The sequence below is a fragment of the Protomyctophum bolini genome, assembly GCF_963924005.1.
Source record: "Protomyctophum bolini genome assembly, chromosome: 20".
Lineage (NCBI taxonomy): Eukaryota > Metazoa > Chordata > Actinopteri > Myctophiformes > Myctophidae > Protomyctophum > Protomyctophum bolini.
In genome coordinates this window covers 21,904,272-21,920,366 of record NC_137881.1, presented here as the reverse complement: position 1 = coordinate 21,920,366, position 16,095 = coordinate 21,904,272, and the positions used below count along the sequence as shown (strand labels likewise).

At 43.8% G+C, this 16,095-nt stretch overlaps 2 protein-coding genes across 2 annotated transcripts in view; both read right to left on the bottom strand.

Annotated features, from left to right (window-relative positions):
- Window positions 1-1,451: 1,451 nt before the first annotated feature.
- On the bottom strand, window positions 1,452-2,453 carry LOC308335255 (V-type proton ATPase subunit H-like; the record flags this gene model as incomplete). Its single annotated transcript, XM_080792273.1, has 1 exon — window positions 1,452-2,453. The coding sequence occupies one exon, from the start codon at window positions 2,451-2,453 to the stop codon at window positions 1,452-1,454; it is 1,002 nt and encodes a 333-aa protein (XP_080648399.1).
- A 1,673-nt stretch (window positions 2,454-4,126) lies between these two features.
- The window catches only part of LOC308334904 (retinal guanylyl cyclase 2-like), a 25,921-nt gene continuing 13,952 nt past the window's right edge, over window positions 4,127-16,095 (bottom strand). The window contains exons 19-26 of the mRNA XM_080791798.1: window positions 15,164-15,287; window positions 13,506-13,574; window positions 12,611-12,785; window positions 12,342-12,381; window positions 12,139-12,197; window positions 11,750-11,835; window positions 10,831-10,919; window positions 4,127-4,272 (exon numbers count right to left, since the gene is read on the bottom strand). Of these exons, the coding sequence (XP_080647924.1) occupies window positions 4,182-4,272; window positions 10,831-10,919; window positions 11,750-11,835; window positions 12,139-12,197; window positions 12,342-12,381; window positions 12,611-12,785; window positions 13,506-13,574; window positions 15,164-15,287 (733 nt within the window). The 3' untranslated portion in view covers window positions 4,127-4,181. The remainder of the gene's footprint in view (window positions 4,273-10,830; window positions 10,920-11,749; window positions 11,836-12,138; window positions 12,198-12,341; window positions 12,382-12,610; window positions 12,786-13,505; window positions 13,575-15,163; window positions 15,288-16,095) is intronic.

Here is a 16,095-nt window from a genome sequence, read left to right as displayed (position 1 = left end):
CTTCTCTCTCTGGTTATGTATTATACTTCCTGTTTCCGGTGCGCAGGTAGCTATGTCACAAAACTCCCTTCAAAATAAAAGCATTTGGCTCAAATCTCAAAATAAAAGGAAAAAGACTTAAAACAGGTATGTTTCACAATAGGATCATATTAACAAAGTCTGTTCACCCAGAATATAGAATAGTTCAGTGAAAAACGTGTTTGGGTTCTTTACAAAAAGGTCTGTCAAGTCACTGCATGCTGCGCCCATAATAATCTTCAGACACAGTATGCAGTGTCTGCTTGTCAACACTAGATGGCAACAAAACGTCGGTTTTCCAGTCAGAGGTTTCCGAGGCTTTATAGTGCATGACTTTAATAGTCTACTCTCTCTCTCTCTCATAACAGAACCATCTAAACACTACAGCATGCAGAGGAGAAGTCATAACAGAACCATCTAAACACTACAGCATGCAGAGGAGAACACAAGTACACAAGCCGAGGATGTATTAATACCGAGCACGCACATCCACCATATACCATGAAGCAATTTCTAAGTTTTGTTTCTCATCAAAAGCCCTTGAACATAGGACAGGGGACATACCCTGTAATGCAAACCTGAAACAAAATAAATAAAATCACACCCGTGTGAAGTGAGGGCGCTCTTATCATCATACATCATCATCATACATCATCTCATTCCGGCCAATGACAATTTGTGTCCTCACCTTTGTCTTCAATGTTTGCATTTACACAAACCCTCAAAGCTGGCCATTCATTGTCAATGGCATGCAATGCTTGCGTTTACACAAACCCTGAAAGTGGAAATAAATAAATGCGTACATAATGTATTAAAAAGATAAAAACAAAAATGATGACGATGATGTCTAGACGCAGTAACCACGGTAACATATACACAACGTTCATTCACACAGTGACATATCGAGCACAAGAACAGTTTGGCTTCCGGCCGCCACAGCTTTAGGTCGCTGTTGATCAGTAGACAACTTGTTTCCAGATGTTCCGAGTATGGACCAGGGGTTTCTGCACAGCCCAGCAGGGGGCAGCGTTGCAATGGACCATCTGATCCTCATGGCGCATGTAGTTCCGGTCATGTGCTCAATCACGTGGATAGTGTCACACAGACTAGCCAATGTCTTGTGCTGCCACCACGATGTGGGCCATCTGACACCGCTAACAGCTTGGTTTCTTAAGGAGTTCATAGTTCTAAAGACATTCTTAACCCAGAACTGTTCAGACGTGCACTCTCTTCCAGATGACCAGACTACTAAATTAAGGAGTTAGGGTCCAGCGTGCTATCCGAGATGTGGCTTTGTGGTTAGAGCGTCCATAAGGATGGTACCAAATGCGTCCTTGCTTGCCACTCAACACCAAAGGTTTGATTGGGGACATGACCCCATGATATACGAACAAATGTCCCAATGGTGTACTTGAATTAGTTCCGAAGGCTACTTATCTTTTGTATTTTTTTTTATGCTCTCCCAGACGCTTCAGTAAGAACTTGACATTGTCGTTGCCGTTGTCATACTTCTCCAAAGTCTTCAGCACCTTGCCCTTGATCATGGCCTGGGCATACTCCTGGCACGTCTCCTGCTCTGTAGACTTATCCAGGACGTTTCGGAAGGCGGACACAATGATGCGTTTTACTTTGTCATTGTTGGTCTCCTTTAGGATGTTGGCCAATCCTGGCACGATGTCGTAACTTTTCATCTGCTCACACATTTGGGAGTTGAAGGCCAGGAGCCAAATGCAGAAGATCATCTGGTACTGAAGCTGGGTGCCGCACTTGGTGCTCAGAACAGCCTTGATGCATTGGATGCCTTCAGCCTCGAGCCAGGCAGCACGATACTCATTAACCTTGAGCATCAGGTGGAGGCACCCGGCTGCACACTGGACGTAAAGAGAGCATTCACCCGTTTCTGGATCTGGAACTATGTTCTCTGGTGCAAGTTGATTCTTCATCCAACAAAAGTAGTCGTCGAGGTTGCCTCCCTGCATCGTGTCACGTCCCCAGGCTGACAGTTTGGCGATAATCCTTGCGGCCATGTGGACAATGAATGGGTCCTTGTGGTTCAGCATGGGAAGGAAGTAGGACCATGCGATGTTCCCCGTCTCTTTGGCATAGTCAATCCAGATGTTGGCCCTATCTTGGTAATTATCATCCAGAGCATCGTCGATCATAGTCAGGATGTACTGGACCGTTTTCTCATCTGAGATGTTTGTAACCAGGTTCAGAAAGGTCTCCACACTCTTTTGTCCTTCGTTGTTCAGAATTTCCTGTTGCACCTCGGGCTGAGCTCGAGCCTCATCGAACCTCGTGATGAACTCAACGTCCTCCGCGGACAGTTCACCCTTGTAGGACTGCCAGTAGATATCAGCGTTTCGAACCTCGCTTACTTCTGCAGCGATGCTGTTTGAGGAAGCCGCGGCGGCGACAGCATCACGAACGTCCATCTTTGAATATGTCAACTGACACAAGGTGTCCCGATAGAAATGTCACGCCACCCACTTCCCTGAGTGACCGGTTGAAAATTGTTCAAGGTTGGGAGGTTCTTTATGTGCCCATGCGGAACTTTATCTTGGACATAGACACACCTTCATAAAAACACTTACAACTAGAAAAGTGATGCCCAGTGGAGTGTATATCTCTGCCAGAGAATCTGGTGTCATCAGTACAGTGCCATATTGACGTCCAAATATGGAGTTCAACAGGCTGTATATTTGGCTCTATATTACGTCCACATATGACGTAAATTGTCCATGCATTGTCAATGATAATTTAATGTTTGTGTAAGACGAAGATATATAGTATAGCTGTTTGTAAGACGGAACTAGCCGATTTGCTCGTCCACATATGACGTAAATTCTCCATTCATTGTCAATGGGAATTTAATGTTTGTGTAAGACGAATATATATAGTATAGCTGAATATAGGAGGGGCTAGCGCCCCCCGAAAACACGAATAAATAATACGGCATGACATCACAGGTCCTCTCATATTTGGGGTGACTGGCTCCCTGACTACATTGACTGCGGTTGGTTTAAAACATTTGCATGAGGGACCCATCCTCCTATATTACTAAATGTGGCTTTCTGGACAGAATCCTATAACCCAAATTGGGTTATATGTCCCTCTTGGTTTGTGATGGTTTGTGCTTACACAAACCCTCAAAGCTGGACATACATTATAGGAGGGGCTAGCGCCCCTCAAAACTAAAAGTATTCAATTGGGGTTTCTATCCATTCATTAATTAATATTCATTGAGTGTATAGATGTACAGTAGCCTACACTAGTCAGCTGAACACAGGGAGCTACAGAGTTGTTTGTGGATGTAATCACTAGCAGGTGTGATGTTATCCATTCTATCCTTAACAGATTTACCAATACCAACATTTCAGTATAATAGGCCTAGAAAGATTCCACTAGCCTGGTTTCCACTTTCCAGCCTGGAAACATCAATGTGTTTGGTCACCTTTCTACTCAAGTGACAAAACAAATTCACGGAACATAGCAAAGCAGACTGGAAACCAGTCTAAGCTTCAACGCATTAAGGTGATACCGGAGGCTTGACATGATAAGCAAATTCTGTATTGCATAATTTGCACACAAGCGTGCTTTTATCCACGCTTCCATCGGATACCGTTTTAAATCTAAATGTCCCTTCCACGGCGACAAGCAAAGCCACCTCAGTGTCTACTGCTCTGGGGTTTGTTGCTGTCCAGCTGTCGTCACTCAATGCACGTTAAGGTACAGATAACATACAGACCGCTACATTATCCATCATAGTATCTGCTGAGCTGAGCTTTTACGACAGCTGCCGTTAAATGTAGGCTGCTACCACCATAGTATATGACAGTGGCGCCGGGGACCCTGACACAGTGGGTGATGCATCAAACGTTTGACGTGACAAATCCCCCCACCCCCTCCTCCTGAACCATCACCCTAATATGTATAGTTCAAGGTTACAAGACATTTATAATCATCATTCATATGTACTATACGTTATCAACGCAAAATAAAGTCATTTGATAGTCCCATTTTATTTGTTATCTCTATACATTATCTTATAGTCTCATTATAATTGTATCATAAACTTCTAAAGCAAATATATAGATCTGCGTGTGGGTGTGTGGTGTGGGTGTGCGTGCGTGTGTGTATGTATGTATGCGTGCATGCGTGCGTTATTTCGCGTTATTCTTGGCTTGTCGGTCCAAGAACTTCTGTCTCCGGTCCATTGGAATTTCATCGAGACTAATACCGTGGGTAGCTTTCCTTTAAGACAGACAGACAGACAGACAGACATACAGACAGGTTAGAAATGGTTAGAAATGGTGTGTAAAGAAAGGTCATTCCTGGGGGACGGGATTTTCCGGCCCGGGCCCCACACTGTAACTCTGTCATTTTTTGACGGTTTCAGACGCGAGGGGCGGCTCAACGGAATTTGGCCGCCAGGGGGGCGCGTATCCGAATCAATCAACTTACGACCGAAAGGAATGCACGGTAAGACTACTACTACGAATACAGTGATTAGTATTATCGTAGTATCGTGTAGCCAGACTATTCCACAATCTCCGAATACTATATAGATGTATGATGGAAGCATTTGGAAATTGCGAGAGGCAACAGTCTGGTAACGCAAGACTAGTATTATTGCCATCATCTGGGTGGCTGAGTCATGCAACATTCCCGACTTTAAGCTGTGAATGTGTTAAACAACACAGTCATGCAAAAAAGCACTGACAGCTATGAGGTGATGGAAGCTTGCCAATAATAATAATAATAATACTGTACATATGATAATATTTTAAGACTTTTGTTACATGTGCCCTGCATAATTATAAATCTTCATATGCCCCATGTCCTGTATTTTGTATTTTGTGCCTCAGGTCACGCTGTCCCACTGCAGCGTTTAGATAAAGAATTGTTTTCTCCCATGTAGCCTATCTGTGAAAACATGTTTTCACAGATACATGTACTACTTCCCATGTCAAAGATTGTAGGATTACATATGGTATATAATATGTGCACAGACATTTTGTCCGTGGGAGTACTTTTCCGATGCTTGTATTTGGACGTCTTTTCTGCTCCCACGAAAATATTATGGTCATTATAATCCTTTGAAATCATACGCTGGTGCTGGTCAACTCCTCTTACAACGGTCTCTACACAACTAGATTTATGTTCTCCTAATTCAAACGTTACCTTAAAGGTGATATAGGCAAGTTTCCAGTGTTTGTACACAGAATTGATCGAGTGTTTCCAAACAAATTAAAATCTAGCTCCACCCCCCTCCCCCCGTCATTCTATTGGCTGAGCCAGGTCACTTCAGGCTATGGGGTTGTTGTTGCTGCTGGGAGGGACGCTATGGATATTGCGCTCGTATGGCTAAATATGACATTAAAAAATTATGAATTTCTATCGATATCATAGTTACAACAATGACATTGAGTTGACATGTTTTTTTAAGGGTAACTGTAGCGTAATCCCAATATCACAAGACTGACACGACGAGTCCCGCAAATGAGGAAGTAGGAAGTAGTGGAGCACACTCACTGGCTCTCAATTCAATTATCTTTCATTTGTAAGCGTGCATATAAAACATATTGCCCCTCAAATGCCCCAGCCACTACAGCATCGTTCATGTGAACTACTTTGTCCACGGTTATTCATCGCTATGATGATCAGCGACGGCTTGTCACCGTTGGCGAGCACGGGTTGAATGCAAGCTTCAAGCCGGCCGGACCACCAAACCATGCGCTATACATAGCGATTCTCATAATTTCAACAGGCTTACATATTACATCATAAACATACTATTTCACATGAACAATGGTGAAACTAAGATATGGGGATAATATTATACTTGCAAATTGCAAGTATAATATTATCCCCATATCTTAGTTTCACCAATGCGATTTCATTGCAAGTTGCAATGAAATCGCATTGCGTTTTCATTATAATACTGCTGGGTCGAACACACAGTCACAGCCTCGCGCTGCAATTGGCTAAGACTCCGCGTCACCCCCCACACAGACCCTCCTCCCAACACGACGCTTCCGTCCCGCGACATAAACAACAGTGGATATAAACAGATACAAACACATAGAGGGAGACAAAGGGAGAGTGTATGTCTACAGGGCAGCAGCTCAGCATCAAAATATAGGGGAAGATAGAGGGAATAAGGCCACAAATATAGATACAGTGGGGTTCCTTTCCTTTCCGCCGGCCCAGTACCCATAGTTACCTCTAGGTATTTAAAAGTACCTGGGTACCTATGGAAGTCACACCTCTGATGGGTGTGGTTTAGTCTTAAGGGGCGTTTTCTTTTCACCCACTGTGTAATATAATAAACAGACAGTAGGTGGCAGTAGGGCAGTAGGACAGAGGCCAGTGCAGTATACAGCTTGCAAATGTAATGAAAATTTGAAGGGATGTGCCAGGGACCCCCCATTTTGGGGGATGTGCCGGGGACCCCCATTTGGGGGGGTGTGCCGGGGACCCCCGTTTGGGGGGATGTGCCGGGGACCCCCCGTTTGGGGAGATGTGCCGGGGACACCCGTTTGGGGAGATGTGCCGGGGACCCCCATTTGGGGAGATGTGCCGGGGACCCCCATTTGGGGGGATGTGCCGGGGACCCCCGTTTGGGGGGATGTGCCAGGGACCCCCGTTTGGGGGGATGTGCCGGGGACCCCCCGTTTGGGGAGGTGTGCCGGGGACCCCCATTTGAGAGGATATGCCAGGGACCCCATAAGAGAAGGTTTTTACAGCTATAGCAGTGACTCTCAACCCGTTTAATTTCAAGGACCCCCAGTTTGACATGCATTAGTCTATGCCATAGACCAGGGGTAACCAAATAAATCCCGCCGTCATTCATACTGTATTTATTCTCCGACCCGACATTAAAATACGGAACAACGTGCGTTCATTACGGGGTTTGTGACAGGCTGCAGACACTTGAGTTGGGACTACTAGCCGATAGCGCCGAAGTTGTGTTGCTTAAAGGAATGCATAGTTGCGTTCTCCTCAACTGCTGCGCAGCAACAACAAAAATGTAAAAATGAGAAAAATATACTGAATATACCAGTCTGCAATGCAAACTAATAGGCGAGTGCACTCCAGGGCATATGCAAAGGGAAAGAATGACTTCTGTCCGTGACAATAATCAATGCTACAGTTTGAATTCTGTACACATGCACACAGAGCAAAAAATATGATAAATATGAAATATGAAAACTTGTTGAAGTACAACGCATGAGTAAAGTAGCTGCTTTTGTATCAAACCCTTTCCTCTTTACTGAGCCTACTGTCATTGAACTGCTGTCCGATAAAATGCAGGATGAGTTTGCATTAACTTCAGATATTTAAATGGAGATTATTGGATTAGTAAGTGACTGTCACCTGCAGGTCAGAGCCAATGTGAATATTCATTGAAATGAGAAACAAAATATTTCTAATACTAATTATTTCTAATTTGTTAATATTATTTGACATTGATAATATAACTTACTATAAGTATTTATTCTAATTTAAGCTTTAGTCTTTGTGTGGATGTGTGCACATGCATTGAGCCTGTCAGAAATAGCAAAAAAACAAGTGTTTTTTCTAACACGTTTTAGTGGTAGATCTTGGCTTACAATTGGGAATAAAATGGACTCTTGGGCTTGAAAAGGTTGGTTACCACTGCCATAGACTAATGCATGCACTTCTGGATGCATCTAAGCATTAACATTTCAATGGCCGAGGGTCGTTAGAGTCTATTGTTCCGTGTTGTAGTTATCGCACGTCTAATGGTTAGACGTGTGACAACAATGACGCAACAATAAGAAGCCTGCAGCCCAGTAGCTATAATATTGCTTAAGGGGGAGAGTTAGTGTGCCGCCTGATTTGACAGAAAGTAACACTATAACTTAATTTCGGTCAAATTACGCGGAGCACTTGGACACATCAAGCGGAGCACCAAAGCTCCGCGACACACAGGTTGGGAAACACTGGTCTATGGAGTATGGAGGGGGGGTCCTTGGCGTGTCTCTTCGGGTGGGGGTCCCTGGCGTGTCTCTTCGGGTGGGGGGGTCCCTGGCGTGTCTCTTCGGGTGGGGGTCCCTGGCATATCTCTTTAATCTGAATATTATCTTGATGATTATTGATGAAATGTGCCTTGTGCCCTCAAAAAGTTGACCACACTAAAGGCCAAATGGGACTCAACATTTTTTTGGGACTCATTTGAATGACCACCTGTGCATCCCGGGACCCATTACATTGAAAACCTATTTACATCACTGATACAGCGTGACACAAAAGCACCAAAAGTAGAAGATCCACAAGCTCGAGATGTGTGAGTGAAGTGACATGATTTGAGCTTGTAGATACTTTAGCCCTTTTTTAATTTGAATCCTTAACAGTTTTGGACATATGGGATTTCCACCCGACAGAGACGATAAGCAGAGCTTGCGGATCTGCTATTTCTGTTGCTTTTGTGTGATGCTATAGTATGGTAGATACATTTGCAAGACATAAAATATAAAAAAACGACAAGCGTTTTCTGCTGACAGCTACATTATAATAGTGTGGTGTGTGTGTGTGTGTGTGTGTGTGTGTGTGTGTGTGTGTGTGTTTCTCATGGTATTTAAATGTCTAAATACAGTCTAAATGGTATTTCTTAAATTTTTGTTACCTTGTACTGTTAAGTAACTTGAAAAATAACCATAAAAAAACGCGCACGAAAATATCGTGATAATATTGTGTATCGTGATAAGCTTGAAAAAATATTGTGATAAAACTTTTGTCCATATCGCCCACCCCTACCTTGAGCAAGGCATTGAACCCCTACCATGAAATGTTCTATGAGCAGGGCCTGGCTGTAAACAAGTTATTGAGCTTAGTCCAGTTAACCTGGGTAAACATGGTAACTTTGCTTTGCTCCTACACAGGTAAACGGCAGGGGGTGGGAGAAGCACTTGGTCTTTGAAATCAAATTAGGCCTGCACTCCCCCTCCCCCCCACCCCCTACACACACACTTGCTTGGCTCAGTCTTTGAACAATCCATTGAACTTTAGGCCTGCCTAGGCTGCTTAAACTATCTAGTCTTAGCCAACTAAAAATGTACACTGGCATACAATAAACTAAAACATAATTACTCAGACTCTTCAACAAAGATGGCAAAAACAAACATTATTTGTTCTGTACTTATACAATTGTATAGCCTACTGAAAAGGCTGAAAAGGCCTAGGTGGGCTGCAGGGGGTGGGTAGCCACTAGCCAGCCACAGTCTCTCCAATACAGTGTGGGATCTTCACACCTCTCAGACCGGGGATATAGGGGGGAGGGGGGTTGAGAGTAGGGCTGCACGATTTTGCAAAAAAAAATAACCTCGATTATTTTCTCTGAAACCTCGATTTTGGTTTTGATTTCGATTATTTTTCAGTAAAATAAATACATTGTCTCAAAATATGTTTAAAAAAAAAATGCAAACAAATGTGAATTTTCCTATTGGAATAAAGTCCAAATCCCTGGTTACAAGACAAATATGCCTTAAAACATTACACTTGCCCTCTATGAATAAAAATTAATAAAAACATAAATATTTTATTTCTTTCATAAATAGATAATCTTTCAATCAATAGGGACTGCTCCCATCGCAGGTTGATATACAGTGGGATCTATTTTTCTTTAGAAACAAGGCCAACTAATTATAATTATATACATGGCAACACTGCTGGTTGACTAATGGGGGAATGAAGGGAAAACAGCGCCCCCTAAAGTCACAAAACTAAAGCTTTGAAGCCCATTTTCTCTGCTTGGTCTATTTTTCTACTACTCCTGCAAGACCTTTTTCTAAAAGCCATATCTCCAAAACTGGTGGGTCAAACTGAACAACTTATGTCAATTTGAAGATGACATGATAAAAATGAAAGAGAGATATGCCAGGGACCCCCCCATTTGAAGAGATATGCCAGGGACCCCCATTTGGGGGGATGTGCCGGGGACCCCCATTTGGGGGGGATGTGCCAGGGACCCCCATTTGGGGGGGGTGTGCCAGAGACCCCCATTTGAAGAGATATGCCAGGGACCCCCATTTGAAAAGATATGCCAGGGACCCCCATTTGAAAAGATATGCCAGGGACCCCCATAAGAGAAGGTTTTTACAGCTATAGCAGTGACTCTCAACCCGTTTAATTTCAAGGACCCCCAGTTTGACATGCATTAGTCTATGGAGTATGGAGTATGGACCCCCATTTAATGGCATTTATATCTCTGGGACCCCCAATATTTATATTGTAACATCAATGATAATTTAACTTTAGAGTGTAGAAATGGAACCAAATGGACCCTAACCGCTTACTCAAATAAATATTACTTGTAACAGTATGTATTTCAATGTATTTCAATATTACAGTATTGATACTTTAGTTTACAGTACAAAATGTACTGCATATTGCTAGAAGCTATTAAGACTGCTCATCATGGGCCGACGCCACCTGGTGGTTGAATAGCCACTCCACATATTAAAATAAACCTGTGGGTGTGGCTGAGAATCTGGGGGTGTGTCTGTGGGTGTGTCTAACATAAATACCCATAGGTACCCATCAATGTCATTTTGAGATTGAGGCGGGGACGAATAGGACTGTACCGTAGATAAATATGTTGATTTTTGGCTGAAAACTTGCCTATATCACCTTTAATGATTCATGGCTTTGTACGCCGGAAGGGTTTTAGAGTATCCTACTTTAATTACTTCCATTCTAAAGCAGTGATGACGCTGACATTATTGTGTTGGGTTATTAATATTCATAATGAGTTAATATGTATCCAAAATATACATAACAACATACCCTCCAAGGACATCAGGAGGAATAGGAAGTTGTTTGTCGAATCCATCTCTACCAACCAGGAAGTAAGTGTTTTCTGTTGGGGAAATAACCTGCACGCGCACGCGCACACGCACACGGGAGTACAGGAATAAGTACAGGAATAACTTGTACAATGAACAAAAGCACTGCCAGTGCAGTCAGACAATAAGAGAACAGACAGTTACAAACGAAGTGCATAGACGGCAAAACATTGTTACATACAGCATAGTTCCATATGCTGGCCATGCCGTTTAGACTTCAGAGACTGCCAATGACTACATTAATAGTCTGGGGGCTAAATGGAGACACCCTCTGTGTGCATGTGCACGTGGGTGGGTGCCAGGGGGGCAGTCAGACGGATATTTTGTGAAGCCACTAAGGAAATGAAAGTTCATATAATGGCCTGTTGTGGCGCTGTCACTGGACCCAGAAAAACCCATAGCCCCATAGAAGTCCATGTATTTTGGCCCAACTTCACCTAGACTGTATTACCTTAATAAACATGGTCATGAATACTTTTTGCTTCCAGTCACTAGTTTAAAGTCTCATTTCTAATGTCATAATATTCTTTTTGGAAAATTATGGTCCCATTTATAAAAAAAATTACCATAAAGTCGCGCATGTTCTGAGGGGCGTGGCTACCGTTACAGTCTATGAACGGGATCCCCCACCCACTCGAGTCAAAATAAAAACCAACGAAGAAGAAGGGGGAAGTCCCGCCTCGTTGTCTGGGCCAGCCAATGGGCCAGCTGGCCTGAACTGGGCCAAAACGGATCTAGAAAGATGGCGACTTCCATTGCAAGGACTGACAGGCTTCATTTTACGTTCACGTTAGACCCGCGGAATGCTTTGTCCATATTTTTTACAGTCTATGGTGGGTGCGTGCATGCGTGCGTGTTACCTGTGTCTTTCTGGTGTCGATCTTGAAGCCCATTTTCAGGCTTTGCAGGATCTTAGCGGTACATAGACTGATATGGATCCTATAGGCTGAAAGGACACACATTATCATATAGGCTGAAAGAACACATTATGATCCTATAGTCTGAAAGGACACATAGTATATAATGTTCACATTGCCAATAAATTGAGGAATTGTTTTAGTCATCATAGCTTAGTTTTTGTTTGTTTTTTGTCAGCCAACCAACATTTTCATCATAGTCTATGAAATTAACATTGAACAACAATTATTATACTTCTAGTTGTGTGTGTGTGTGTGTGTGCGTGTGCGTGTGCGTGTGCGTGTGCGTGTGCGTGTGTGTGTGTGTGTGTGTGCGCGTGTGTGTTACATACGTAGTCCTGAAGACTCCATAAGAGAGGCTATCATCACTGTGTCTCCAAACAGACAATACCTGTAATATTACATGATACATTACACACACACACACACACACACACACACACACACACACACACATATATGTGTGTACATACACAATACCTGTAGTAGTACATTATATTATATAATGTACCAGTATACATTATTATTATTATACCTCGGCATCTTCAGTCCTACAACTCCTGCTACGACTGGACCTGTAACGCACATGCACGTGCACACACACACACACACACACACACACACACACACACACACACACACACACACAGTGTAGTTAGTTAAGTACGGTAACGTGTAGTTAATTAGGGTCGCACGCACTCCCACACATAAGCACACACGCACGCACGCACACACACACACGCACACGCACACGCACACGCACACACGCACACACACACAAATTATTAACAAAGTTATCCTTACCAGAGTGCAGTCCGATGCGTATTTTGACTTTAATTTCAGGCATGTGTTTGATCTTAAAGTTTCCGATAGCGTGAAGGATGTCTAGAGACATGTTGGCCATTTCTCCTGCGTGACGATTCCCATTCCTGTTGGGAACGCCTGACGCGCACATGTAGGCGTCTCCAATAGTCTCCACCTATTAATAATAAAAATACATTAAGCCTAATACTTAAATGCCAGTAAGACCCCCTGAGGGCGAGATTGTTGTATCCACGCATCCACCTGGGTGACGGCAGACTGCTGGCGCTTTGGCATGGGGGGGTCGCTTTGGCGCTATATGGAGCTGACCTGTTCTGACATTCCATATGTTGATCTGATCAACATAATGGAATGTCAGAACAGGTCAGCTCCATATATGGAGATCTAAGGGTGGCATTGGGGGCAGTGTCTTGAGTGTACAGGGTTTGATGGGGGCCCAGGTAGGGCCGGGCCTTAATTTTCGGGCCTGTGGAGAACTCTAATTATTATTATTGCAGCCGGGCCCGGTTGCACTAATAACTTTGCGGCAGGCCCCAAAGGCCGGGAAGGATGCTGATCCGGGAAGGATGAACATATGGAATGTCAGAACAGGTCTTAGATCTCCATATATGGAGATCTAAGGGTTTGAGGTCAGATGTCAGACGGGAAATGCACGTTTTCATACGGTAAATGTGACCTGCAGTCGCAATAAAATACATTCATTTAATATTATAAACCTGACGCACACATGCGTAGGCATCGCCTATATAGTGTCCACCTGTTAATATAAATATAAAATGTATATGTAATTAATTAAACTGGTGAAGACATTCCCAGACCCCTGGTGACCGCTGGTGGTGAAGACATTCCTAACAATATCATAGGGTTCAAAGGTCACCTTGTACACGTCGTGGGAAGCAATGATGGCGTCAAACGTGGTGTACATGTCATTCAGAAGGTCAACCACCTGTCAATCAAACACAAATTACAGAAGGTCAACCACCTGCCAACCAAACACATAATTTAATTAAATTAGAATATGGAAGAATTTAATTTATTCATGAATTATTAAAATATGGGTGCATTAATAACTAGAAATGCGAGCTGCTAACTTGCGAATTGTGCGCAAGCAGAGCGTGCCATGAAGTGTGCTCACCACTACTGGTACGACTGCTGCTCTGAGTCCTAGAGCTCTCTGCTGCTGTCTGGGTACGACTGCTGCTCTGAGTCCCTACAGAGCTCTCTATCTGGGTACGACTGCTGCTCTGAGTCCCTACAGAGCTCTCTGTCTGGGTACGACTGCTGCTCTGAGTCGTAGAGCTCTCTGCTGCTGTCTGGGTACGACTGCTGCTCTGAGTCCCTACAGAGCTCTCTATCTGGGTACGACTGCTGCTCTGAGTCCCTACAAAGCAGCTTTTTGCTTCTACGGGCCGTCGGCATGGAACAAGCTCCCACTGTACCTTCGTCAGGCAGCCTCTGTAGACATTTTTAAAGCTCAGCTCAAGACCCACTTCTACAACATTGCTTTTAATTGATCTTTTTTTTTTTTTTTTTTTGTTATTCATGTCCTCACTGTATTGCATTACTGCTTGTTTTTAATGTTGTTGCCTTGCTTTTCTTTTATCCTCCATTTCTCTGTAAAGCACTTTGAGCTGCATTTCATGTCATGAAAGGTGCTATACAAATAAAGTTTTATTATTATTATTATTATTATTACAGAGCTCTCTGTCTGGGTACGACTGCTGCTCTGAGTCGTAGAGCTCTCTGCTGCTGTCTGGGTACGACTGCTACACTGAGTCCTAGAGCTCTCTGCTGCTGTCTGGGTACGACTGCTGCTTTGAGTCCTAGAGCTCTCTACTGTCTGTCTGGGTACGACTGCTGCTCTGAGTCCTAGAGCTCTCTGCTGCTGTCTGGGTACGACTGCTGCTTTGAGTCCTAGAGCTCTCTGCTGTCTGGGTACGACTGCTGCTTTGAGTCCTAGAGCTCTCTACTGTCTGTCTGGGTACGACTGCTGCTTTGAGTCCCAGAGCTCTCTGCTATTCTAAATCCTTTAGACCCTTGGTTATGTCACCAAGAATGGTCGTCCCTTATTGGCTGTTGGAGTACCCCGACATACCCCCTATTGACCTTATACCAATTTTGAAACGTACTTTAGTCACAACATCGAGGATAGTGGTCCCTCATTGGCCGGTGGAATATACCGACAGGCGACATACATACCCAGCCGATCTTGGTCCCTTTAGTTTAGTGGATGAGACAATCTTAAAACGTGAAAAACTCTAGATCTAAATCAATCCGTCCAATTCTAACCAAAGATTATGTTTTTGACGGCCCATCGCGGTCCCGTCGCTAGTCGCGTTAGAACTAATCATGCCTCCTGTTGTTGTCGATCGCCTCGGGGGTGTTTTGGCTACATCTATCTACTTCTGCTACATCCAAGATGGCGCCTGGTGCACCTTGAAATGTGGCTGGGTGCTCTGATTTCCTCCTAAATACCCCCGGGCGTTCGGGGTGTTTTAATCTAACCTCTATAATAATAAAAGGTATAAATGTTACCTCTATGGGTTCACTCAGAGAAGAGATCGTTGTGAATCCGACGATGTCGCTGAAATAAAGCGTTGATTCTGAAAAATGTTCGGGATCCACTTGTTTACCTTTCTTCAAGGCCTGAGCCACTGACCTGAAAGGGTTAATTGTATTAGTATTATTTTTAACATTGATTATACTTCATTAGTCATAAAGCATCACAGAGGTATACAGTCAGACATTAGCATTAGGTCAGAGGTGCTTTATTATGGGATCAAACCCATGCACTTGTGGTCCAAAGGCTCGAGCTACCCAGACACAAATATATCAATCAATATTATAATAGATTATTGAAGAGGAGGAAATCCACATAATATTCAGGTTCCACACGGACCCGAAATAGTTAATAATTAACACTTATTGTGACCAGGACGTCCCCACACGTCTTTATAAGTACATCCACAGGAGGCCCAGGACATGTGGACACGTCTTTAGGTCCTTTATAATGGTGTAAAACGCAACCGCTAAAATACACTTTTTGACAGCGGCCGTTGCTCAGTGCTCTCAGACATGAGATCATCATCATCATCGGTTTAAAGTCTGCTTTCCAGGCACCGCTGGGTTGGACTTGACTCTCGATATGGCTTTCTTCCACCAGGAACGGTCCATATGGCCACCACGCCATTGATGCCGAGCGCTTTCATGTCAGCCAACACGGTCGTCTGCCAGGTCTTCTTAGGCCGGCCACTGGGTCTTGTCCCCTTCAAGTTAATCGACATTACTCTCTTCACCAAATCGTTCTCTTCCTTCCTTACTTAAATCACAGTCTGCCTCTCCTCACCACATCCACTATGGCCTCCACTCCCATCCTCTGTCTCAGCTCTGCACTGGTCTTGCACGCGCTGCCATTCACTTCCTTGTTTACGGCAAGGACTGTCTAAAGAGGACGGGAAGCGAAGACC